Source organism: Mchenga conophoros, linkage group LG23 (assembly GCF_057382185.1).
Source record: "Mchenga conophoros isolate Kocher_MC1m ecotype Shallow Benthic linkage group LG23, M_conophoros_male_GT1.1, whole genome shotgun sequence".
Classification (NCBI taxonomy): domain Eukaryota; kingdom Metazoa; phylum Chordata; class Actinopteri; order Cichliformes; family Cichlidae; genus Mchenga; species Mchenga conophoros.
The window spans coordinates 18,005,028-18,032,211 of record NC_140547.1 but is presented as its reverse complement, the minus strand read 5'-3'; the positions used below and the strand labels follow the sequence as shown (position 1 = coordinate 18,032,211).

At 39.1% G+C, this 27,184-nt stretch overlaps 1 protein-coding gene across 9 annotated transcripts; it reads left to right on the top strand.

Annotated features, from left to right (window-relative positions):
* Nucleotides 1-236: 236 nt before the first annotated feature.
* lrrfip1b (leucine rich repeat (in FLII) interacting protein 1b) lies at nt 237-25,933 on the top strand. Of its 9 annotated transcripts, XM_085264022.1 has the most exons (19): nt 253-1,229; nt 6,059-6,142; nt 7,091-7,108; nt 7,327-7,374; nt 8,980-9,024; nt 9,485-9,535; nt 10,418-10,495; nt 10,626-10,661; nt 10,851-10,976; nt 11,201-11,371; nt 12,640-12,732; nt 17,231-17,323; nt 17,479-17,571; nt 18,899-19,037; nt 22,411-22,460; nt 22,563-22,680; nt 22,912-22,991; nt 23,665-23,769; nt 23,904-25,933. In XM_085264022.1, exons 1-19 carry the CDS (start codon nt 1,140-1,142, stop codon nt 24,012-24,014), a joined length of 1,629 nt encoding a protein of 542 aa, XP_085120148.1. In that variant the 5' UTR covers nt 253-1,139; the 3' UTR covers nt 24,015-25,933. The 9 variants fall into 9 exon arrangements, 1 of the variants encoding a protein (XP_085120148.1); XR_014890642.1 differs by lacking the exons at nt 22,912-22,991; nt 23,665-23,769; nt 23,904-25,933 and having other exon boundaries at nt 239-704; nt 1,080-1,229; nt 19,996-22,460; nt 22,563-22,661; XR_014890641.1 differs by lacking the exons at nt 22,912-22,991; nt 23,665-23,769; nt 23,904-25,933 and having other exon boundaries at nt 240-480; nt 1,080-1,229; nt 19,996-22,460; nt 22,563-22,661.
* Nucleotides 25,934-27,184: the final 1,251 nt, after the last annotated feature.

Below are 27,184 nucleotides of genomic sequence, written 5' to 3'. Positions count from 1 at the left end.
CAATAGGAACATTTATAGAATCAGTCACCTGTCAACGCTGCTTCCTGGAGTCCCTTTCTTTCATTTTTCCATGGTTTCCCTCAGTAACCAGACTGTCCCTGCCTCCCCAAACCCCAACTGAGGTCGGACTTTAAAGTCGTCATGAGACAGCTAAAGGTTTAGTCCATGAGCACTGTCACCATGGAAACGTCACTTCTGAACAAACATAAAGCTGACTGATCGTTCATCAGCTTTTGTTTTCTAGCGTCTCTTCCGGCGGTGCATGTTTGATTCCTCCACAATAAAAGCCCCCTCCCTGTCACACTGCGGCGTGTCGTGATGCGTTCACTGTTAGGGAACGGCCCACCTGCGGCTCACCTGCCAGCCCGTCTCGTGTGTACATCAGGGTCCGGGAGTTAGCAGCGCCTTCTCCTCCTCGGGAGCTCCGATAAGATGGCGGATTAACGAGCTGACGTTTATTTCACCGACGCTGCAGTGACGGTTAGTCCCTGCGGAGGGGTGCGGGATCAGATGCGGGATATTTACGGTTTTCCGGCTGAGGTTTTCCGGTGGTGACGCCGGCAGACGGCTAACTTCAGCTCTCTGCTGCGGCATCTCGGCCGAAGCCGCTCCGCACGTCCTCTGACCGCAAAACCGCAGGGGCAGGATCCCGGTTTTGACACAAACCCGGGTTTATCAGGGGTTTTATTGGTTCCAACTGTCAGGTTAGTGCACCGAGGACTAAAGGGGCCCTTTGTGGATAATTCGGGCGCAGGTACACCTCTGAGTGATGCGAACTGCGGGACTCTGATCCCGGAGAGTCTAACTGCAGAATCACATTACAATCGCCTTTTTTCTTTGAAGATAGCCCGGTTTATTTTGGATAATCTCATTCTAAACTTGAAGTGGGTAGATTCAGGACTGACGGGGGCCTTTGTGGATAATTTGGCTCCAGGTAAAATCCTCCTGGGCTATGGAGACATGAGATACGGGCCGGACCAGGAACCCGACCGGAGAGAAGCGGAGCCTGCAGCGGAGCCTAGCATCAAGAAAACCAGTTTTTAGTCTCCATCCGGCTTATTCAGGATTTTTTTTTTCAGCCGCAGATTTTGAGCCGCATGTCCCGGATCACGGGGGGTCTCTGAGGATCATCCGGAACCATGGGGACTCAGGGACCGGGCCGGAAGAGGATCCCGAACCGGGAGAAACTGACCGGAGAGGACGATGCACTGAACCAGATCGCCCGGGAGGTGAGGATGTTTATTAATAGACCCGCTGGTGTCGATTTGATCGATCAGGGGGAGAAATTTACATCAGAGAAACGTTTCTGTGAATCACAGCTGGTCCCAGCTGTTTAGGGCCCAGGGCCGCACACTGCTTAGGGGCCCCTCTGGACCCCGGCCAAGACTTTATTTCACAGCAGAAGATCAGAAGCATTAAATTATTACAGTAAAATATTAATATATCTGAGTAACGTCTAAAAAATTAACATTTTAAAATGTGTTTACATAAAAATAATAGGAACAAATCATGAAATTTTTACTCAATTTGAAAGTGAAATGATAAAATTACAGTATAATTTGTGTTCCAATAGTTTGATACTTCAGAGTATTGTACAGTTTTACTTTCAGTATGTCACAGATCTGTAGATCTTTGGTTCCTCATATTTTCCATCTGACTGTGACATCAGTGGATGGTGTATGGAGTCTAAATCGAGATTAAATCAGGAGATCTGCTGCAGGTCACGTTTGGTGTCACATCTGAGCGGTTTGTAGTAAAGACCTGATGATTGTGATGATGATGATAATTGGGAGGAAAAAATGTGAGAACAAAAGTGTGTCGCCCTGGGTGCTCAAGCTGGAAACTCAGACTGATGTTGCAGATTGACTGCTTTCTAACTCTGAGCCCTGACTATAATCTGTTTTTAGTAAACTGTCTGTTTCAGGTGATAGAACTTGGTATCAGACACTTTTAGTACTTGACCTGGGTTTATAGTGACCAGAGGTGATCTGGAAATAACAGACTGCATATCACCAATTGGCTGCACAGTAACGTCACTTGATCAGTTACGAGAGCACCTCCTTAACAAAAATCAAAACTGCCATTTTTGAAACAAAGGACTTCACTGGAAGTTATTTGATGTAACAACTCCACACACGTTAGGTACTACTCGACTATAATGGAGTAACGCCTATGGTATAGTTCAGGGGTATCAAATGTAAGGCCTGGGGACCAGAATTGGCCCAGCAAGGACTCTAATCTGGCCAGTTTGATGGATTTGGAAGATGTGAAGGACAAAATGTTGGATCGGTAACTGTATTTTTTTTTTTTTTTTTTTTTTTTGTGCTGTCAGAGTTAATCTTGTTAAAATGACGTTGGACGGCGGTAACACATTAACTAGCTAACCGCGCTAACGTGTTGATAATGTGCAGCCCCACATACAGGGTGATCCACGATAACTCACTAACGGAGATTTGCCGCGTTAACGTTAACGTCATTTTCACGAGATTAACACTGACAGCACTAGGTTTTTTTTTTTATGATAAATTTGAAGTGTGGCAGCTTCAGCTGTAATTGAAAAGCTACATAGTCTCGTCCATGTGCATTAGTTTGTTTCGTTATGTTAGTAATTCTGTTAATATTCCCTGTGTATGTACTGCCAACTTTAAAACGCAGTGCAGGGTGTGTAGTTACAAATGTAACACATTTTTGGTTTTAGAAAAGAGAAGATGAATGGAAATGAAGACAACTAAAAACTGTGTGCCACTGATCACCATCATGATTGGTGATCTCACTAGTCTGTTGCAGCACTTGGGTCCCATCACATTACAGGAAAACAGCATCTCTGCATATCTGCAGTACAAACCAGTTTAACTATGAGGGCAAGAACTCGTAAGTCATGATGCAGGCGAGATGCTGATTTGCTCTCGTTGCCCGGTTCTGGTCAGAAGCTTTCGTGGATGTGGAGTAAACATCCTTTCATCCAACCCAACACTTATCAGATTCAATGAAAACTCCCAGCATGTGTCACACCTCACTGTGGAGCTTGTTTTTGTTGTTGTTGCTGTTGCTCGGTGATGTTGCTGTTGCTCGGTTGTGGTTCTTCTCTCAGCGGGTGGTGGCGCTAGCTGTGGAGCCTCACCCTGAAACTGGTTTGGCCACATTCAGTGAGCCTGAAGCACGTACACACACACACAGCCTTTAAGCTGTGTGGGTGTGTGTGTTTCTAATCAGCAGTGTGGACACTGTTAAATCAGGCTTTTTTTTTTTTCACTGGAGTCTGGTGTGACACAAATACCAACGTTTTCCCTCCCACTGACCTACTGGGAGAACAAACACACACTCTGTACGTGTGTGTATATGTGCAACCTCTCTTAATCCCCTGCTGAAGCACAAACATTAATCTGCATTTCAGCAGTCACAACATGACGAGCCCACTCATCTTCATCACCAGCAGACTCATCATCACTGCAGTGTAAAGACAAGGACTCTTGTACATGTTTAAATATACCATCAAATTCATGTTTGATAAAGTAAAATGTTTTTAAAACCAGTAAAAGTATAATATTCAGGAGTTTATAAGTACAAAATAAACTGGTGGTACTTTTTATTATTTAAACACTAAACTAGTATTTTTATCATTTAAAAAAAAAAAAAAAGATTAATTCAAATTGTGAAAAATCTTTCCAAAAAATTAGGTACTTTTATGCTTACAATAATGAATGTATAATATAATAAAGTAATTGCATTAAAATATAAATATTTTGTAGGCTGTAGCCGCGTTTGTAGGCTGATTACGTTACAGTGACACGTCAAAGGCTGTCCAAACTCGAAGACTTCTCCAAATGCATCCGACAAATGCATCCTTAATTTCCCCAGATTTGAAGGCTGGGTTGGGCGTAGGGCTGCCATGATTAGTCGACTAGTCACGATTATGTCGACTATCAAAATCATCGACTAATTTAGTCTTCGACGCATCATTTGAAGCTTTGTAAGATCCCAAAAGACACAGGAATAAGTAAGTAGCAGGATTTAAGAGTGTAATAACGGACTGAAACAGAAGATGGCAGCACTGCGTGTATAAGGATGCCAGCTGCCGCTAAACCCCAAAGAAGAAGAAGCAGTGTCGGGTATCGTAGCTGTGTCCAAATTCAAGAATCGCATCCTCCTGTTCCTGCATTTTTAGGCCGATTACGTTACAGCGACACGACGAAGACTGTCCAAATTTGAAGACTCCGACAAATGCAGCCGACAAATGTGTCCTTCATTTCCCCAGATTTGAAGGATGGGTTGCTTCGTGGCCCAACCTATCCCAGAATTCATAGCGCAGCTCTGCTCAGTTTCCAACAATGGCGGCAGCTAGTTAGTTTTAATATTACTCTAAAATGTTATTGTTTGGCTTTTTTCAGTATTTTATTTGTTCCTAAGTAAATCGGTTTGGCTGAGATTAAAGTTATAGTTGTTACACAACTGAATAAACATCAAGCAGACAACTGATTATCAGAAGTGTGAGAAGCTCAAGAACATACTCCAGTGTCCTGTTATATTTTAGATAGCAAAGAGCAGACGGCTGGGTTTACTAAACTCCACCGAGACAATCTGCAAATTTCATTAAAAGTTTAATAAACTATCATCTTATCTTTATTTTTGGTTAGCACATACCTTAAACACTTCAAGCTGTAAGCTAATGATAGTTATATAAGAGCAGATGCTGCTGGTGCAATAAGCTGTATGTTTTACGTCCAATGGATGCATGATCTGATTAGTCGACTAATCGCAAAAATAATCGGTGACTAGTCGACTATCAAAATAATCGTTTGTGGCAGGCCTAGAGTTGAGTGTTCTCAGGTATCTCTCAGGTGTGTGCTGACAGTTAGATGGAGGGAGTGTCTCAGGTATGAAGAGAGGTGGATGGACCACATTCCTTCTGCAGTGACAGAACACACAGCTTAAATGTTGACAGGTGTTTGCACACTCGGGTGTACTGTCCTTTTAAGTGGTGTCCTGGAAACAGCAGCTTTTCTTCTCTGGTAATTTAAAGTCATTTCTGATGTTGTCACAAGTCTGGACACCTTTTCTTTTTAGACATGCCTGAGCTGAGGCATGTGTTATCAGGTGATTTGTGGCAGCCAATCACATGACACCTATAGATTGATTCAGTAATTAAGACGATGTCTCCTGTGGAGTAATTGATCAGCTGGTGTCTGACTGTGATCACCTGTACTTTATAATAACGCTGTTGTTGTGCTGATAAATCTTTTTGAATGAACCTGAGAGACACACTGATGCCCCCTGCTGGACTCACCTGAGACTCACCTGAAGAATCAGACCTCAAACATTTACATCAGTTTCACATAAATATATTTACTGTTTAACATTTTCACAGTATTTTAGGTTATTTTTGCAAGTAAGATGTTGTTTTTAATTTTATTTTTTTCAGATAAAATATTTTTAGGTTACAAACTTTTTTTTAAACTTGTATTTACATAATTATTTAATGCTTAAAATAAAAATGAAAGATTGTAAATAAGAAGTGTTTAAAAAAAAAAAAGAACAGAAAATGTTTCAAAATAAGCAACAAACTGTTTATTAAAATGTAATTTTCAGGACATTTTTATTTTATTTTATTTTTATTTGTTTTGGTGTGAATTTTTTTTTTTTTTTTTTTTTTAATTTTAAGCTTTAATGTCATTACTTTTTAGCAGCTTTAGTTTTACATTTAGAATTTAATTTAATAAAAGCAGGAAGTGGTTCAGGTTTATGGTCTCTAACAGTGACTGATGACATCACTGAGTGTATTGATTAAAGCTGAGAGGAATTTGATCGAGTTATTGATCAATGACGAACAGACAGCTGAATGAGGCTTTTATTTATTTATTTTATTTTAACTTACATTCTTATTAAAGTTACATAACATTCATGTTTTATTATCAATCACAGTTTTGGGGTTTTTTTTTTTTTTTTGGTGTTTATTATAATTTTTTTTATTGCTGACTCATAGCATTTGAAACCTGTGACCCGGTAATTGGTTATTGATCACAAAATTTTGGCTGATGTATTGCTTTCCATGTGTGTTCAGGCGGAGGCACGGCTGGCAGCTAAGCGGGCCGCGAGAGCCGAGGCCCGAGAAATCCGCATGAAGGAGCTGGAGCGACAGAAAGAGGTTAGCAGGCTTTTATTTTTTAAGAAACAATGATTATAATTGTGGTGATCAATTACTGATCAGAAAGAGAAGAGCTCACAATTTCACATGGAAACAGTTTATTTTACAAGCTTGTGAAAACAGTTTGATGCAAGGAGGAAAAACTGACTTCTTCAGGTATGTTTTAAAACCACGTAAATAAGAACAGTTAAAAAAAAAAAAATTGAAAATGTAAAAAGCAGGTCATCTTCTCTTTGTTGATTCATTCATTCTAATGACCTTTGACCTCAGTAAACACTGTTCCTGTTCTCAAGTCTTATCTTATAAAATTTCAGGCTGTGCAGCAGGGCTGCATGCCGTAAAAAAAACTCAGTTTACTAAAGAGTAAGAATAAACAAAGACAGGAAGTCATCAAATTGTGTTTATGTGAGGTCAAAGGCCAGTCTGACTGAGCCTTTAGTCACCGCTCGGTCTGAAGTGTGGAGGTAACCCGGCCTTGTCCTGCTGTGGTGAGTCTCAGAACAACTTTATTAACAATAAATTATTACAGTGTGTCTGTTTACTGATTGTTTGTAATGATTAGTTTGTTTTCATCAGCTCTTCTGATTTTGCTTCTTATACCAAAGATATAAAAAATAAGAAAGGGCTTTGAATGACGGGTCATTGATCAGTGAGTGACTGATGAATGAGATTCAGAAAAGAGCTGAGCGTCATCAGCCTCTGACAAAGTAAAAAAAACTGCTTTTGCTGTGAAAGTCGGACAAGAAGTTAAATAGTTACATTTCTATAAATGTGTAGTTACTTTGAAATTGTTGGAGACACAGACTCTCGGTTTAAAGTCTCAGCCGTTATCTCCCACTGAGCTGCAGTCTGTTTGTGTCCTCTGTCTTCATTATCCTGGATGCCCCTTTGACCTTTGACCTCTGGCTTCTCTGACCTGTTTTTTCTCTCCTCTCGTTCTTCCTTTAGCTGTTTCACAGTCATAAGGTATGAATAAGTCCTCCATTCAGCCTTAACTCATTCTTTCTTTTAGTTTTATCTTTTTGGGGGAACCAGCTGGGTAGGGCTTTGCACTAACTCCACCCAGCTGGTGTCCCCAGAAGGACAAAGCAAACAGATTTCATATTTTGTCTTTGAATAGTTGAAACTTTGTCCTTTCCCCCATTTGATCTTCTCCTCTTCCACCTCTTCGTCCTCCTCTACAGAAGTATTACGGTGTGGATAATAAGTGGGGTCACATTGAGCAGTGGATGGTAGGACTCTGTGCGAGTGTCAGGCTGACACATGAAAGCTCCAGTGGAGATAAAGGGCCGTTTCATCATATTACCTGTGCAACAGCTCATAGTCAATCATATGACTCTAAAACAAGACTTGAGTTATAATAAAACACGGTCTAATAAAAAATACCCGTCGTGTAAGTACATAATAATTACATTTAGATAACAGTGTAGCATATTACATGAGCTGTATATGCAAAATGCAATCAATGCAATGCATCATTAGAAATGAAACAACATATTAAATGTGTATCCACAAATAAAACAGAAATGAATTTAAATAGGCGTTGTATTAGAAGTCATTAAAAAATAGAAAGTAAAAAGTATCCGATTTTAGAGTTTTATAATTATAATCAATATTTTAAACAATGTAACAGAACCTGTTTTCTGTGTAACATAAAATAAACCAGCCCTTTGAAGCCTCCCATGTGACTCTGGGCTGTACACCTTAACATGAGTTACATTTAAGAGTGTCACAGTTTGAAATAAAATACTAATAATGTAATTTGTTTGATATAAATATAAAAGAAAGGAAAAATAAAATTGTATTGAAAATGCCGTAATTTTATATTAAATGTTGAGTTCATATTACAGGACAGAGATCATGACAATAATTCATCAAATATTGAATTTAATTTTGTTAACACAGTGTGATTCAGCAAAAAGTTGAATAAAAGTTTAAACTTTAATGCGATTTAATGGAACGTGATGTAAGTAAAAGCAACACTAAGGTGTCTTTTATATCACGTAACACAGCATATTAAAATGTAATGAATATAAAAAAGAATAAAACAGTATTACCTTAATGTAAGCTACATGTACATGAGCACAGTTTAACGTTATGTTAAAAGTCAAATAAAACTGAGCCTGAATCCAGATGTTTGAGTGAAACCAGCTGATTTTTTTTGTCTCAATCCTAAAGCCTGACCCCATTTACCCAGCTCTTTTTTTTTTTTTTTTTAAGTGCGTAACAGCAGGAGTTTTCATGTGTCAGCAGGATGCCACTGTCTGTTGTTGTTGTTGTTGTCTGTTCTGCACGTGCTCAGACAGGCTCAGATTAATGGCCTGTTTAATCCTGTCTGATAGATTATCAGTTATCATCCTCCCAGTAACCGTTCCTGCTCGCACGTCTCTGCAGCTGCTGCTGTTTCACACCTGCGTCTGATTTCTGTTTAATTCTAATTAATATTAACTTTTATATTTGTGTCAATTTGCATTTATTTTTAAATTAATAGAGCATTACTTTTAACTGCTTTTTGTGTATCTTCATTTTTTATTCTTGTATTTATACTTTTACACTGTGTTCGACTTATCCCCTAAGCAGACCTCTTTTATTACTTTTATTTTCTTTCTTTTTTTTAAAATAAGAACTACAAAATTTTTGTAGTATTTTGACAGGCTATGGTCTGTCATTTCTCCCCCCATGCTTCTTGTCTGCATGCAGCAGCCTTCATGTGTTTGTGCTTTATTAGACCATGCCAATGATGCAATAACCTGCTGTTTAACGTGTTCAGAGGACACCTGCCGCCTTCTTCTTTGGTTTCAATCTTTTAACCTGCTTTCTACTTCGTGGCCTTTCAGGAGGATAGTGAGCGGTATTCTCGCCACTCTCGGAGGCACGCGTCGGTCTGTATCTCTTTCCTGTTTTTCTGTTTCTTTATTTCTTTAACAAATTAAAAATCATGTGTGTTACCTGTCCACGCTGACTATCACACCTCCAGTTACGACTTGTGTGGAAAGGTGTATTTGGGACACTATGACATCATTGTAGGCATGGTTAGTTTCCACTAACTCACCAGGAGGTCTGAGTGTTTGGTCCCCTAAAATCTAAACACAAAGCAACATCCTAAGGCTGGATCAACTTCTAAAGAACATTAGATCATCCAATAAGCTCTGGATAGTTTACACTCAGGTCTAACTCAGGTCTAGTAAAGCTTTTTTTTTAAAGTTTTTATTTATATAGCACCAAACCACAGCAGCAGTCACCTCACGACGCTTTATGCTGTAAGGTAAAGCCTGTGCAATGACAGAATCAATGACGTGAAGAACTGTGCTGTCTGTTGATGCTCTGCTTGTTTAATTGCAGATCTCTGACGATGAGGAGAGGATGTCAGTTGGGAGTCGAGGCAGCCTCAGGGTGAGTTCACATCTCAGCATTTTAACCACAGAAGAAGAGTTTACTACATAAAAACCTAGTTTTTATGGACACTGCTCAGGTTCTGCTAATGGACTGCGGCTCGTTAAGCTGCTGTATGAAGCATTTTGGTGGTAAATGACAGAGGTTGAACGTGAAGACTAGATATGAGCAGCTCGTTCAGAGCTGCAGAGCTTCATGCTGATTACTGCAGGTTATGTACAGACGGGGACGCTGCTGCGGCAGCTGTAAGCAGGAAAGAGACAGGAGGCCGATTAATAATCAATAACATCAAGAGGTTGAGTCACATCATGAGCTTGCTCATTGTGAGGTCACTTCTTGTGAAAATAAAGAGTCTGGTCGTCTCTACCTGTCTGCAGCCTTCAGCGTTTTTCTCTGATGCTCCTCGCTGCCACGGCTATAGGGTCTGACTCTCTGACATCACTTCCTGTGGTTGTGTGTAGCTCAGTAGAAGATCAAACTGAGTAGCAGTGAAGTTAGAGCAATGATCAAACTCATTATTGACCCACATGCTGATTTCATCCTGATTAATCAAAACATTTAAGTTCCATTGATCATTAATGAGTTTGATCAGTTTTCTAAAGATTTATTTTTACATCTTGATAAAGTGATAAACAACTGATGACACCAACTCTTTTCTTTCTTCTTTCCTTCCCTCTCTACCTCCTTCCTGTGTCACCTTCACATTTAATTTTTGATCCTCTTTTTCTCTCATCTCCTTTCTTCCTTCCTTCCTTCAATCCTAATTTTTCTCCCTCCGTCCTTTTTTTTCTCCTTTCTCTTATTTCCCTTTCACCTGCATTCATTCCTTTTCACCCTTCCTCTTTTCCTACATCCTCTGTACCCTCCTCCTCCTATGTCCAGCCTTCGGACTACAGCGGGTTTCTGGGTTCGGGTTCTCGGGCCTCTTCCAGGGCCAGTTCAGCTCGGGCAAGCCCAGTGGTGAGCTCTCATCTCTGGATGTCTCAGTCTGACTCTGTGGCCCCCCCTGCTGGCTGCTCGCAGCCTCACTCATTGAAGTTTACAGTAAAACTCAATCAGTCATATCAATAATCAGTGTTTCTGTGTTCAGGTGGAAGAGAGGACAGACAGAGAGTTCCCAGATAAAGTGAGCCCACTCTTGATTTTATTTTATCTTTTTAAAAACATCATATGTTTTTTAAACTTGTATAAAATTTATGTTTAATATTTATTTTTTAAAAACTAAAATACTGTAATTTTACCAAGTAAATACATTTTTTGTTATTGATTTATTTTAAATGATCTGATATAAATTTGGTAATCATTTTTGTGTCAGGGCTCTAGGACGGCCTCGACGCTCTCAGCAGCCACTCTGGCCTCGCTGGGCGGAGCCTCATCTCGCAGAGGAAGCTGTGACACGTCATTCTCCGTAGAAACCGAAGCGTCCATTAGAGAGATGAAGGTCACGTTTAAAAAAACCATGAGACAGTTTCTTTAGTGTTTGAAACAAGTTGAATTCAAGATTTAAATAAATGTGTCTCAAGCACTCACCAGTTTTAGTGCTCATGTTGAATAATAAATTAATGAATAATAAATAATAAATAAATAAATAAATGTACAAAGTTTGTTTCAAGGGCTTTACTGTGATAAATATGAAAAAAATAAAAACCTATTTTGTGACTGTAGGACTCTCTGGCGGAGACTGAGGAGAAGTACCGTAAAGCGATGGTTTCTAACGCTCAACTGCACAACGAGAAGTCGACTCTGATGTATCAGGTGGAGACGCTGAGGGAGGAGCTCAACGAAATGGAGGAGCTGCTGTGGGAGACGCGGCGCCGCTGCGACGATGCACACAAGGTCACATATTTGTATACATTTATATTTGCAACCATGTTTGATATGAATAGAGTCAAAGAAAAAGAAAGTCCACGTATCATCATTATATATCATCACTGTGTCTCATTTATTTGAAAAAAACTGAACCCAAATATAGAACCACAAGTGTCTCAGTCGGACTGAGGTCTGGACGTTTGTGGCATCTAACGTTTCTAACGGAGATTTGCTGCCGTGCTTTGGATCATCATGCTGTTACCCAGTTTCAGCTGTGACACTAACGGCCTCAGATTTAACTCGAAAACTTTAAGTTCACTTTCTTGTCACAAGAAGGGAAAGTTGTTCAGTGCAGCAGCTTATATGATTTTGATTACAGCAGTGAAAAACATAAACATGCAATAAATACAAAAAACAAATTATTACAAAAATAAATTAAATATACCTAAAATCTCATCTGTGAAGGTTCTCAGTCATCCAGGTCATTGTAGTTATGGATCTTCGAAAGAAAAACGTCTGGGCTTCTTTAAGTTTCTTGAATTGAAGACGTTTTTGTTTTTTGTTTTTGTTTTTGTTTTTCTTTGAGAGCTTTAACCTTAAATGTAAAGGCTGAAATTCTGCTTACAGGCTGTGATACATTCAGCTTTCTGAAGCACCAACACCTCTGAGATTACAGCGTTCTCAGAGTATCCTACTTCCTTGTTTCATAGCATTCTGTAACCCAGGACTGCTCTGCACATTTCACAACATGTGATCAGTAAAAAAGATTCAATAAAAAAACATTATCTTTTCTCTGAGACTTGCACGGTGTGATCTCGGGGTGAGTTTGCTGGGACGTCCTCTCCTGCCTTGAATGTTTTCCACTTGTGAATAATCTTTCTCACCGTAGAATGATGGACCTCAGATTGTTTGAAATGACCTCATAACCTTTCCCAGATTGACAGGAAGCAGCAGTTGCTTCTCTAATATCATTGATTATGTCTTCCTTACCTTCATGTTAACACACCTGAAACTTCAGAACTGCTCAAAATGCACCTTGGTGTTACCGACCCTCATAGTTCCTTTGGAAGCAGTGAGGCTGGAGTTTGTTCTTCATGAACAGTTAAATATTGTGAAATAAAGACACGGCATAATATTAGATGTGTATTACGTTTGGTACATAAAGCCTAAGCAATTTAAAGAGGGTCTTCTTTTTTTTACCATGTCTGTAATTATCTTAACTGCAGATTTGAGGATTTTTTTTTTTTCTCGTCTACTGTTGTTGTTTATCAGTGTGTGTTTGTGTGTGTTTTCAGGAGTGGGAGCGTGAGCGTCATGCTCACAGCTTACTGCAGTTTCACTTCAAAGACATGAAAGAAACTCTGAGAAAGACTGAGGAGCTGCTCACGGTTGGTTAACACGCACACTATGTTACTTTTAATTACAGCGAAGACATGTAGCAGAAACAGTTGAGCACACAAAGTCCAAAAAGCTCAAACTAAAGCAAAAAACAGAGATAAATATGACACCAAACGAACAAATCGCTGTTTGTAATTCATTTGACATCTTTGTAACAGTATATAAGGAAACTATCTGATAACTTTGTACACCAGTGAATTCATACACTGCATTTAAAAAATAAATAAAAATAAATAAATAATATATATATATATATATATATATATATATATATATATATATATATTAGGGGTGCAACGATACACAAAATTCACGGTTCGGTTCGGTTCGATACTTTGGTGTCACGGTTCGATATTTTTTCGATACAAAAAAATGTTCATGCCTTTTTAATTTGTCATTTATTAAAATTATAAATATATATTTTAACTCAAAAGTACAGTTTTTAAATTTAACCCTAACCCTTGTGCGTGTTTTTTATTTTGACAGCGAATGCACACCTGCGGACCACTTATGTGCAGCCCTGGTTATATAGCTCGTCATATTGCAGCCACAGAAATTCGTTTGTCCATGAAACCATAAAGCTGCACTTTCTTTTTGCCTTATAGTCTGATTTGTCATAACTTCTCCGTTTTGTGGTAAGCTTTTCTTTGGCTGTCACTTCTTCACCCTGATCTGTCTTATTTGGCTCAGCAGAACTGAAATGCTTTTACACACGGACTCACATAAGCTCAGCGATTCTCTGCGCGATCAACCTCTCACATGTTTAAGCTGCGGGAGATTTCACTTGTCATGTTTGCATAGTAAGCTAACGATTAATAAGACGATGTCAGAGGAATTGGTGCGCAAATTATCATCACTCACAGATCAGTGCTGTCGCTCTCTATACACAGTTCGCGCGATTGCAAAACAAGCGCAAATTCAAACGCGATTTCAATATGTCACATATTGACAGTGGCTCACAGATGCCAATGACATAATTACCCAGCTACATTTCTGAAAGAATGCAAAAGCATTGACATATATTTTTCCTTCCTACAATAGCCCGACGGGCAGGGAAGAGATAGATTTTGGTAGCCCGACTGAAAAAAATCGCTAGCTCCAGGACGTCGGGCTAGCGATATTGCAAGCCCTGTATCTGATTGAGGAATCACTCATCTTTGGAAAAGAGAGTTTATTACAGAGAAATGTCTCTTTCCAAAATAAAAGCTATACTATTCGCTTCTTCTGGGCTATATTCTCAGCAGCATAAGGAGAATCATGTGCTAACAGCTGTCTAAATGACTCGGCTAAAGTTAGTAGCATGCTTGCTGTTTTGGTCTTTGCACTAGGATGATGTCGGCGTAAATGTGCAGTCATATTCGTTGTGTTCCCACTAGTGCTTTCAGGTTAATCTCGTTGAAATGACCTTAACGCCACAACACGGCAAATCTCCGTTAACGAGCTACCGCCGATCGCCCCGTGTGTGGGGCTAGACGGCCAACACGTTAACGAGCTAACTGCGCTAACACACTAGTGTCGTGTCCAAATTCATGGGCTGCATCCTCCTGAGGACCCGGCCTTCGCGGTCTACGTGGGCCAGGTCCTCAGAAGGTCGGGTAGGCCAGAAGTAAACGGCCGTGAAATTGGACGGTCCAGCCTTCAGATCTGCGTCACCGCTGTCTCGGTGGAGTTTAATAAACTCGGCCGTCTGCTCCTTGCTATCTAAAATATAACAGGACACTGGCGTAAATTCTCGACTGTCTCATACTTCTGTTTAATCAGTTTTCTGTTTGACGTTTAGTCAGCTGTGTAAAAACCAAGGAGGAACCCACCCGGGGGATTAATAAAGTTTTATTTTATCTAATCTAATAACTTTAATCTCAGCCAAACCGATTTACTCACGAACAAACAAAACACTGAAAAAAGCCCAACAATAACATTTTTAGGTTGTCTAAGTGACTTATATATTACGTTTAACCCGAGCAGCGAAAGTCCGCGGTGATCTGAAAATGATGTGCCGGGAGTTGTGCCGTTCTCGGCCGCATCAGTAACCCTCGAGCTCCCGGCTAGCTGTCGAGCTGGTGGGTAGCAGACGTCTCCGAAAACGTCGAAGCACTTTTGCAAATATGCGATATCTTGATAAACCGAGCAGATATTTGATGTTTACACAGCTACTTTCTCGCCTGAAAATATGTTAAAAGTTTATTTTGTGACCCAGAAAGATTAGTAAGAGTAATTTTAAAACTTAGTAGCGGCCGCCATTGTTGGAAACTGGAGTTTGGCTGGGCCGCGCTATGAATTCTGGGATATGGTAGGCCATGAAGGACACACCCAACCCATCCTTCAAATTCGGGGAAAAGGAGGACTCATTTGTCGGCTGCATTCGGAGGAGTCTACGAATTTGGACAGCCTTCGGCGCGTCGCTGTGACGTAATCGGTCTACAAATGCGGCCTCAGGAGGATGCAGCTCATGAATTTGGACACGACCTAGTTCCCACCCATGTAATTGAGCATTGCGTGGCACATCCAACATACTGTTTTACTTTAGTCCATGACTCGCTTACCTTCAGGGTCATACGTCACATGAAAACCAAAATAATTCCAAACGCCAGATCTGAATGAGGGTGGGGGAGGTCCATGTGTCTTGCTAGCTTGCCCTGCGCTCTTCCTTCTGACGATGCTGTCTGTGTTGAGCGCTCAGTGGATCTGCGCTCGACAGTGCAGCCTAGGCGGAGTAGTCTAGGCTGCATGTATGTATGTATATATATATATATATATATATATGTATGTATGTGTGTATATATATATATATATATATATATATATATATATATATATATACATACATACATGTTGAGCGCTCAGTGAATCTGCGTTCGACTACTCCGCCTAGGCTGCACTGTCGAGCGCAGATCCACTGAGCGCTCAACACAGACAGCATAGTCAGAAGGAAGAGCGCAGGGCACCTCCCCCACCCTCATTCAGATCTGGCGTTTGGAATTATTTTGGTTTTCATGTGACGTATGACCCTGAAGGTAAGCGAGTCATGGACTAAAGTAAAACAGTATGTTGGATGTGCCATGCAATGCTCAATTACATGGGTGGGAACTAGTGTGTTAGCGCAGTTAGCTCGTTAACGTGTTGGCCGTCTAGCCCCATGCACGGGGCGATCGGCGGTAGCTCGTTAACGGAGATTTGCCGTGTTGTGGCGTTAAGGTCATTTCAATGAGATTAACCTGAAAGCACTAGTGGGAACACAACGAATATGACTGCACATTTACGCCGACATCATCCTAGTGCAAAGACAAAAACAACAAGCATGCTACTAACTTTAGCCGAGTCATTTAGACAGCTGTTAGCACATGATTCTCCTTATGCTGCTGAGAATATAGCCCAGAAGAAGCGGATAGTATAGCTTTTATTTTGGAAAGAGACATTTCTCTGTAATAAACTCTCTTTTCCAAAGATGCATGATTCCTCAATCAGATACAGGGCTCGCAATATCGCTAGCCTGACGTCCTGGGGCTAGCGATTTTTTTTCAGTCGGGCTACCAAAATCTGTCTCTTCCCTGCCCGTCGGGCTATTGTAGGAAGGAAAAATATATGTCAATGCTTTTGCATTCTTTCAGAAATGTAGCTGGGTAATTATGTCATTGGCATCGGTGAGCCACTGTCAATATGTGACATATTGAAATCGCGTTTGAATTTGCGCTTGTTTTTTTGCTTTCACTTTGCAATCGTGCGAACTGTGTATAGAGAGCGACAGCACTGATCTGTGAGTGATGATAATTTGCGCACCAATTCCTCTGACATCGTCTTATTAATCGTTAGCTTACTATGCAAACATGACAAGTGAAATCTCCCGCAGCAAGCTTAAACATGTGAGAGGTTGATCGCGCAGAGAATCGCTGAGCTTATGTGAGTCCGTGTGTAAAAGCATTTCAGTTCTGCTGAGCCAAATAAGACAGGTCAGGGTGAAGAAGTGACAGCCAAAGAAAAGCTTACCACAAAACGGAGCAGCTTTATGGTTTCATGGACAAAAGAATTTCTGTGGCTGCAATATGACGAGCTAAATAACCAGGGCTGCACATAAGTGGTCCGCAGGTGCGCATTCGCTGTCAAAATAAAAAACACGCACAAAGCTTAGGGTTAAATTTAAAAACTGTACTTTTGAGTTAAAATATATATTTATAATTTTAATAAATGACAAATTAAAAAGGCATGAACATTTTTTTTGTATCGAAAAAATATCGAACCGTGACACCAAAGTATCGAACCGTGAATTTTGTGTATCGTTGCACCCCTAATATATATATACACACATACGCCTGCTCATTAGAAAACTCGTATGACTGTTTGTGTTGACGGTTGACTGGGCCGTCTAGGTGCTTGTCTGGGCTGTGTGGCTGTCCTATTCCTCCTCTTTTTCTTTCTTTCCTTCCGCCTTCTTCTGCTCTTTACTCATTTTTACTGCTTTCTGCTGCCCTCGTCTGGGTCTATGGTGAACAGGAAGTGGCTGACCTGCGTTTGAAGAGCAGCAGTTACTGTCAGGAAGTTTCTGACCTGCAGGAGGCGCTGCAGTGGAAAGACAAAAAAATCGGGGTATGGTTTCATTCAGTGCTTTACGATTTTCAAACTTAAGTCTGAAGCTTCACTTCTTCTTTCTTAGGGTTTTACTTTTCTTTCCTTCACTAACTCTTTTCTTTCTTCCTTACTTGCTTACTTCTTTCCTCTCCTCCCCGCTCGTTGTCGCTCAGGCGTTGGAACGGCACAGAGAAATCTCGGACATTGTTTGCATTGAGCGTGACCGGCTCAGAGACGAGGTGGTTCGACTGCGAGATTTACTAAAGGTATCAAACTCTGAAGAGCAGCAGCAAGAGCTCAGAGTTGAGAATACATCTGATTTCATCAGTTTAGCATTTTAAAACTGAGCATTAGTTCCATAAACTAACATGTAAAAACCTTCTTTTAAAAAAACAATCTGAAAAACCTTTGAGTTTCATTTCACCTAAAATCTCATGCATTGCACTTACAAAAGATAAATTGTTAAATTTTGTTCTTATTGTAATGAACCTTGTGTCAATTAAAAAAAAAAAAAAATTTAGGTATCTAAATCTGTTAAAGACTTGTTAATCTGATAAACCTTTATAAATTTGCCCTTTTTTGTCAAGTTACAGCTTTATTATAAAAATTAACTTTTTAGATCCCTCATGTTTTATATTTTTATTACTGTTATTTCTCTGTTCTGTGGTAAATAAATGGGACATATAGAGTTCCAATGAACTAATGAAACTTTTAATTTTCAGTGGGGGGGGGTTTCTGCAAAATTGCTTCTTTACTCCTTTAAAACAAATTTTTAATTGATAAAATTGTTTAATGTTTCTAATTTTTTTTTTTTATCTAAATAAATTCAAATGAATACATATATTTACATGAAAGTGAAAAGCTTTGATGCCATGGTCCATTTTAGCATAAATTATATTGTTAAAATTAAACCTATTCTATCATACTTTTATAACTAACATTTCAACTTTATTGATATTAAGGTCAAATTATTTAATTTTATATAAAGTTTATAACTTTCTTAACATTTCAATTTGTGCCTCTAAATGTGAAAGTTTATTTTGAAACATGTTTTGCCTAATTACAGATTATTCTCTCTGCACTTTAACCACTTAAATTTATACTTGCAAAAAAGTGTTTTTTAGGGTTTTTTGTTTGTTTGTTTGTTTGCTTTTCTTGGAGGGAAAGTCGGCGCTCATTCCTTTTGAAACTGTGTCAGTATCTACACTCTTTTCTACATTTATCAGAATCTTTAAACTAACTTTTTGAAAAATTTAACTAATTTAGAATTTATTCTCTAAAACTTTCATTATTTTCTTTATTAAAATTACGGTATTCCTTTTAAAGCATTTAAAAAAGGGGTTTATGTTATTAGAATATTTATTTTAGTTTGCTGTGTTTTTAAATTTTATAGCAAGTTTCTAAATCTTACGCAAATACATCGTGACATCTGTTAACTGTCACAGGACAGTTAATGTGAAGCTGTTTAAGATTTTTAAAATTGAACTGTAGGCTTTCTGACTAAATACAAGAACCAACGTTCACACACAGAGGGCGACTGGTATTGATTATGTTGTTGACTGATTACTGATTTTATGAATTTCTGCTGGACAGAAAAACGGGGTAACCATCTCTCCTGACATTACCACCAATGGGGATGCGGAACTCGGTGGGAACGAGGACGATATAAGTGCAGAATCTGCCTCTCGACTGGCTCAGGAGTCTCCTCAAGGTGGCAGAGAGAACATGCTTGGTAAGACCCAAATAAACCTTTCATAAGAATATATAAGTGTTTGGGTGGGGGGTGGGGTTTTTTTTTTTTTTTTTGACTTTTTTATTCCTTTAATTATTTATACATTTATTATAAATATTAATTATTTTATTGTTATTGTTTTTAATCTTTTATCTTTTTTGACGTATGTCCAACTTATATTTTATGATTATGTAAGTGTACATGTAGAAGAATAGGTGCTAACTTTACAGTAGTTAATGTGAATGCAAATAAAGCATTAACTTATCAACATCATATTATAGTTTTAATACCACAACATTTATGTTTAATGTTAACATTTTGAAATTATAATTGTCAGAATTGCTACAATGTTTTAAAAGGTGTAATTCAGTGTGTTCAGTTTTTTAAAATCAAGAGTACATATTTTTATTTAGGATATTAGATTGTAAATTACAATTCTGACTTTAAAAAATTTGTTATATTTTAAGTCATTATTATTAGTTACACAAGTTTGTAGCAGGAATATGACATATGGAATTTTGAGATATGTTAGCATAAAAGTGGAGTAGTTTATTTTCACTTGGCATTGGTAATTTTATTTTTATAATGTTTCATCTCCTTTTACTTTACTGAACCATTTTCTTTTTTTGTTTGTTTTTGTTTCCCTTTTTTTAATATCGCATGATGTGCATGTCTGAATGAGTCTCTAACAAACACATGCTTGCGTAATCTTTCTTTAATTTTGATAAAAATCTCAAATGATTTCAATCGCTTCAGCATCGTATCTGGATTTTTAAAATCAGCTCTTCGAGTTCGTGCTACAGAAGATTAATTCAAGAATTGACGTTTAATCCCTCTGATCGCCTTCTTCCTTCATCACCACAAGCCAGTTAATTCTCTTCTAGACAGTTAATTTATGTTTTACTTCTCTAAGAGTCAGCTGTGTTTGGTCCTCCAATGTTTCTTCCTGGTCTTTCAGGAAAAACTAAAGAGTGGGAGACAAAAGAAGGCAACAGACCACCTGAGAACAACAAGAAAAACTACCTCTGGAAAGTTCTTAAACGGTCAAAGTCATTGAATGACATTTCCACCATCAGCAAAAGCAAGTTGATCAAACAGCCTATAGAAAGACAAAACACAGCTGACAAACATCTAGGAGGAAACGAGGCTGCAAGAACCAAGCAACCAAGACCCAAGAGAATCAAGAAAATCCAGAGCAGGCAACATGGACGTCTTCTACATAGAAAGAAAGGAGCCAAACTACGTATGAATAAAGAAAGGCCAGGGGCTGCTTGTAAGATATATGAACCAAAAATGGCAACCAAACCTAAAAATAAATTTGGGCTGGTTTCAACGGCACCAGCAAACCAGGATCCAACAGAAGAGACACACTCCTTTAGTGAACAGATCGGCAAAACTCAGGAAAATTCAGAAAAATGCCCTGAGGTTGTTTCACCTGTTCTCAAATCAAAACTTTTTCATCATCCTACTGAACATGTCATTCAGGATAGCAAAGTGGTACTGCTTAGTGTATCAAGTCACAATTGTGATGTTTCTGGTAGTGTGGAAAAGGTTCAGGTGGACAAAGACACATTTCATGAAACAGCTCAATCACCCGAAGAACTTAAAGACCAGAGGATTCATGAACCAGCTAGACATAGTTCCTCCAAATGTGCAGAACGTAACATTCAAACATCAACATCATTTGCCCCACTGGACATCTGTGCTGGTTTGGAAAAGATGACTCAAAATATCCACCAAGGATTTGCTGGAAATCAAGTTTTTGTAGTTGAAATCTCGCAAATCTTCTCAGAAATCCTGGGATCTCTTCAAAAGTGGACTTCAGATGTGGAAAATATATTAAAGAACAAGCCTAGTCAGCATAACAAAGAGCAAACTGGCCACATGATGGATCCTACACTTAATAAACATGCGGAAAAATGTCTGACCAGACCTTTAGGCCTACTGAGAGACCATTCAGCTTCAAGGATGTTGGAAGTAGCTTCCACAAGTAAACTGTATGCAGATAATCTGGATCCTCCTATGAATGCTGACCAAAAGGCACAAAGGATCATGTCTAAAACCCATGAAATGGAAGTGGTAGAATTGTTTGGAGGAAATCCTGCTGATATAGATGACACAACTGTAACAAGTTGCTCAGAGCCTTTTGTTTTTATCGACTCCTACTTCACTAAACCTGAAGAGGCCACAGCAAAGGTGTCTGGGTCAAATCTGGGTTCGTCAACAAGTTCAAAGAGATTCAAGAGTCAAAGCTGTCATGTAGTAGCTGCCAAAAATTCAAAGGAGTTGGTCGGAGAAACTGACAGTTGTGAGGAGATCAACGAGGATGGCCAGCAGATGGAAATGGAGGCTCTTGCTGAAGTTGGAAGCATGAAATGCCACAGAAGACAGAGAGAGTCATGTTCAGACTGCAGGAAAAATAAAAAATCTGAGTGCAGCATTTCCTAAAATCACAAGAATGAAGGAAATAATGATTTGGTAGTCACGGTGTTGGAGCTTTAGATTCTAAATTATTAGACTTTGAAATATCAATGAAGCATCAGTACTGTTATCAGTACGTAAGTATTTGAACTGATCAAATAAATAAAGTGAATATTTAAACCATTCACCTATAAATATGTTCTTTACTGACATGTTTTAATAAGCTGACTGCTTGGAAATTGTTTTCTTGACAGTTAATTGCAACACTGTACAAGGGTAAGCAGCTGTAAACTTTAACTGCCATGAATTTGGCATCAAAACAATTACATGAAATCAATAGTTTATTTCTGTTTAAATGGGTTGATGGTATTTTTTAAAAAAAAATTTCAGATTAATAAAATGCACTTGTTTGAAAAGAATATTTGTCTGTATTTTACATTTGAAATTTTCTATCATGAATAAATGTAAAGTTTTATTAAGTAATTTTTGGCTTGAGGAAGCAGAAAGGCTTCAAATTGGTGCCCAGTACACTTAAAGAACTTAAAGAACTGATAACTTCAGAGTCAGAGTTTTAGATTAGCTTTTCAAGGATCTACATTGGGTCCTTTTATATTTTCTATCATGTTTCAGCTGCTCAGACACAACACATGCAAAGTGTGTTTGAAAAACCACAACTAGTCAAAGGACTTTACTTAATGGAGCTTTTAACTTCCATTTACAGGATTTATTATTATTCTCACATAATGCGTCACTCATAATGTTCTCGGGAAGGATTGGCACAGATCTTTTCCAACACAATTAAAGGGGCACTCTGCTCACAATCAATAAAGCTATAATGAAAGGCAGATGTGCCGAATCAGTGTTTGATGTTTAATTCAAGGTTAAACCATAAGAGAATTCAGGCTAGAATAATATGACTGTTTCCTGGACTAATTTTTTTCTGCTGTTTCAGAGTTTCGGCTGAAAAAACTTTTTGAAGAAAGAGAGAGTTTACAGGATCAGGTGAGTTGCCTGTATTATAAAGTTGGAAAGCACCTCCACTGCAGATTTGTTTAATCCGATGTTAGCCAAGTATATGAAATGTGCTTCTGAATGTGTGAACAGGTGAGGCTACTGCAGTCTCAGCTGGATCAGAGACAGAAGATCATCACAGAAGGAGTTCAGAATACAGAAAACGATGGTCTGGAGAACGGGATGGACTCTCATCTGCTAGAACTGCAGAGTGAGTCTTCATCATTTTCATCCTTTTTAATCTTTCATCCTGTTTAATCTTCCTCATCTACCCCTTGCCATTCTTCAGTTTCATGTTTTCTGTTTAGTTTTGTCGTTGTTGTAGTATTCACAAAATGTACATTGGATTTGTGAAATTTCTGTGGATTCGTTGTCAGTAAAATTAAATAATAATTAAAATGATCATTAAGTCTCTTTGTTCGTTTGATTTTCTTTTCTGTAGGAGATGCCAACAGACAAATCAGTGACCTTAAATTCAAATTAGTGAAATCTGAACAGGAAGTCACCACGCTTGAACAAAATGTAAGTACTGACATGCTTAAGTGTTTCCTTCCCAAATGGGTTCAATCTCAGAAATATTCAAACAAGATAAATCTTTGGAGCACCTTTATCATAGGTGCACTGCATGGACAGAAGTGTTTGACCACACCAACTGTAAATCCCTGTTTATCTAGGCCTCTCAGTTCCACTGAAGGAAAATGTTCATGCTTCGGCTTACTGTCACATTTTGGAAAATTCTCTACTTCCAGCTTTGCGTGAACCGTTTTGGGGAAGGTCCTTTTCTCTTGTGCCACTGTGCACAAAGTGAGGTACATAAAAGCTAGAATGAATGAGTTTGCTGTGGAAGAAATTAACCGCCCTGCACACAGCCCTAATATCTGCTCCATCACATACCTTTGATATGAAGTAAAATGGAGACTGCAAATGTCAAAACATCATTGTCTGACCATAAGCCTTCCCAGAAGAGCAGGAGCTGTTATAGCTGCGATGAGGGGATCAGTCAATATGTGTGGGATGTCATAAAAGCTCCTGTAGGTCTTTCTTGTAGCTTGGCCAGGAAACACAACAAAACTTTCAATCTGTTTAGTTGTACTCACTCCCTCCCTAAAAGTCCACTTTCATCTGACTTCATCAAGAAGTTTGAAACTTTATCTGCCTTAAATAAGACGGTTCATGTTGCTGTTGATGTCCTCAGGTAATCCGTCTGGAGGGTCAGGTGAGTCGCTATAAAGGGGCGTCGGAGAATGCAGAGAAGATCGAAGATGAGCTAAAGGTAGAGAAACGAAAGCTGCAGAGAGAGGTGAGAGCACCACCTTCTGTCTGGGAGTTGACTTTCCTTGCTTTGTGTTTTCTGGTTTCTTGGGCATGTATTCTGTCTTCACTGTTTTCTATGTGAGCACTAAGGAACATTTATTGTTTCTATGTCTCTCGCAGCTCCGCTCAGCTCTGGATCGGATTGATGAGCTGGAGGCCAGTAACAGCCACCTCTCCAAGCGCCTGGAGAAGATGAAGGCCAACCGTAATGCCCTGCTAGCCCAGCAGTGATTGCTCTTCCCATCTTCATCTCCAGAGACAATCAGACCTGAACAGAATGTCTTTGCGAGTGCTTGATTTTACTCTAAATAAGCACCAGATATGTGGTGTTTGCTGAGGCAGTGAAAACAAACCAAAACCCGAATCTGAGAAAATGAAATGTGATCTTTAATGTAGCTCTGTGAACACATGCCATCCATAGTCATGGCAGGATTTACCACATCGGACTTCAGACTGTAGCATTGTCCATCCATCAAGCCTCAGAGGACAAAAAAACAGAGCAGATCGAGCCAGGAGACACAAAAACCTCCACTGCATTAAAGCAATGTATTCTAGTTCAACATCCACGTATTTTAGTTCCAGAGGTTAGAGCAAAGATCATCATGTTGGCTCAACACTCCTTACGCCCCAGCAGAAGCTAAGAAATTCTGGTTCCACTCAGTATGTCTTTACTGGAGCCATTTGTAGAAGCTTCATAGTACATCCATGGTTATCTTGCTTAAACAATCCCATATCGAGCATTATCTGTGGACATGGAAGTCCATATCCAGGCCATCTTGTAGAAGCTTTACAGTCTTTCATCAAATAGTTTACACATGATAGGTGATGAAAAAGGAGTGATCACTTTTCAATGCTTGTGGACAGTTTAGTCAGTGACTGGAAGTGATTTATTTAGTCACCAGCCTCACTGTGCTTTTATCAATCCCTAAAGGCTGAGCAATGCTACCTGTACTCAGTATTTTATTGTTTTTCCTTTTCTTTTTAGGAAAGCCTCAACCTTAAGCAGCCTCAAATGGATATACATGAATAGTTGTGGCTTTTGAAAAATGTTCTTGTTCATGTTAGTGAGGTCTGTTGGAACAAAACCAAACCAAATATATTTATGCGGCATGACTGCAGCACATCTTCTCACAATATATAGGTTGCCTTGAACAAAATATGTTTCAGTAGTCCATATATTATAGGGTAAAGTTTTCATGAGCATTTTTAAACAGGAGCTGAAGCAGGAAAGTGCCTATGAAATCGCCCCAAATTCAGTGTTTTATCATCATATCCAACCTCTCCCCTGATTTTGTATTTATTTAGCTATTATCCAATATCTAAAGGTCACATTACAGAATGTGCAGACTTAAAAACAAAACTAAGCAAACAGAATGTGACCATTTATCTGTGTTTTTACCCTCTGACGCTCCTAATGCACATTAAAAACCATCAGAGCTGCAGTCGTGGTGTCCCAGTGTGGGTAAACATCGCCCACCTGGCCCTCCAGGTGTGTTAAAACAAACTCTACATCTGCCTCATCAGCATCCATCTGTGTGCAGTGTGGCACTACCTCTTCTCCAATACTTGGGGGCGCAGTTTCCCTCAGAGACTGGACAGGAACCTAACCCAGATAGCAGTGCCCAGCGCCACCCAGTATATTTTATTGATGGAACCAGGCAACAGAAGGAGGTGTGGCCACAGTGGAGGAGGTCATCTTGTGTCTCTGTGTTGGATTTTGGGACTTTTCTTGGCACATGGGATGTTAAATCACCAGCTTGTAAATGGAATGAATGAATGAATGAAGAGTTTGAATTGCTGTTTTGATCCAGTGAGAGGGATTTTCTACGGCAGCACCTATGTTTGTCTCTCTGGGTGTTGAAGGATGTTTGGATCAAACTCTTCAAGTGTTAATCTGATAATCAATAATCTCTGATGTTTTTGTGAATGTACGGGTCGCTGCCTGCTGAGCAGAAATCATCAATACAAGCTGATCCTGATCATTCAGTGTGCAATATTTTATCTCATGTTTGGGGAAACTTTCATCTATTTTATTGTATCGGCTGTCCTATTGATTAGGATGCGGGGTGTCAATATATCAGTCAGTGGGGTTTTATTGATTTTATTGATCAGTGTGATGGAGTATTCAATTAAACTCATGCAATATCTCATTGTGTTTGTGGTTTCTGTGAATGAACAAGCCTTCTCAGTTAAAATCCACCATCCACTTGCCTGTAGTACTAAACTGGATTGGCTTGAGGGACGTGACCTTCTGCTGTTTGTCATCTCACTGTAAGGTGACTCATAACACTAATGGACAGGCCGCTGACTGGACTTCTTTGCCGGCGCAGGTGGCCTCCGGACCGGTTTTGTCGACGCCGCTGCCCTCCCCACGGCTGGCCTCCGGACCTGTTCCGTCTCTGTCGTCGGCCTCCGGGTTGGCCACCTGAAATGTCTCAGTGGACTCTGTTTTGGGTATGCTTCGATAAAATTCAGTTAAAATGACAAACAGTCTAATTGGAACAGTTGCATGTTATGGACTTGCGCATCAGAAGCACATGAGCAATCATGTTTACATTCTTATTTCTAAAGCTGCGTCCACGAAAAGTGATTTGGTCATTGCACATCACTTTGCTGCTGACAACTGGTTACTTGCAGACATGACAGGTGACTCTAAAATATTTACCAGAGCCATTGAATGGAGAGTCGCACCATGTAAATGGACTTGTTCTTATATAGCGCTTTTCTACTCTGTTTGAGCACTCAAAGCGCTTTATACAACTAATTCATTGACACCAGCACCTCTTCTAAGCTCTTAAGTGCTTAGTATCTAACATTCATACACATTCACACTCCGATGATTAGTATCTTGCCCAAGGATACTTGGCATGCAGACTGGAGCAGCCTGGGATACACTAAAAAAAAATAATCAGTGGGATAAACATAAAAAAAAAATATTGTAATAGGTTGCACGCAATTAAGTTATGTTTTGTCAACCTTATTTTTTCATGTTATAACTGCACACAAATTTTTTGTAACATGAACATGATTTTTTCATGTTGTTTGTATCCTTTTCATTCATGTCAAATATTTATAGACGTTACTTGTTTATCAGACATTAACTGGTTATGTAAAATGTAAAGAGTTCTTTTATGTTAATTGTATTTGACTACCATGTGTTAGATTGACAAGATCATTTTATGCTATATACACACACACACACACAGAGTATGTACTGTATGTTTTGCTTTCAATCAAACCAACAAGCAAAACATTTTTTAACAATGACCTGTATTTTTCAAAACAGTATACAATTGGAAGTTGTAACAGCAGTTCAGATTATACATGAGTCATCTGAATGCATCTCTTCCAAAATGTACCAAACACAAACAACTGCTGGATCCTGAATTCAACATTCTAGG

What these genes read in the sequence shown, in the direction of transcription:
- lrrfip1b (XM_085264022.1), top strand. Translation starts at nt 1,140, where the DNA reads ATGGGGACTCAGGGACCGGGCCGGAAGAGGATCCCGAACCGGGAGAAA. An exon ending in ACAGAGAGTTCCCAGATAAA is followed by an intron (nt 10,662 to 10,850) that starts GTGAGCCCACTC and finishes TTTTTGTGTCAG; the next exon opens with GGCTCTAGGACGGCCTCGAC. An exon ending in AACGAAAGCTGCAGAGAGAG is followed by an intron (nt 23,770 to 23,903) that starts GTGAGAGCACCA and finishes TGTCTCTCGCAG; the next exon opens with CTCCGCTCAGCTCTGGATCG.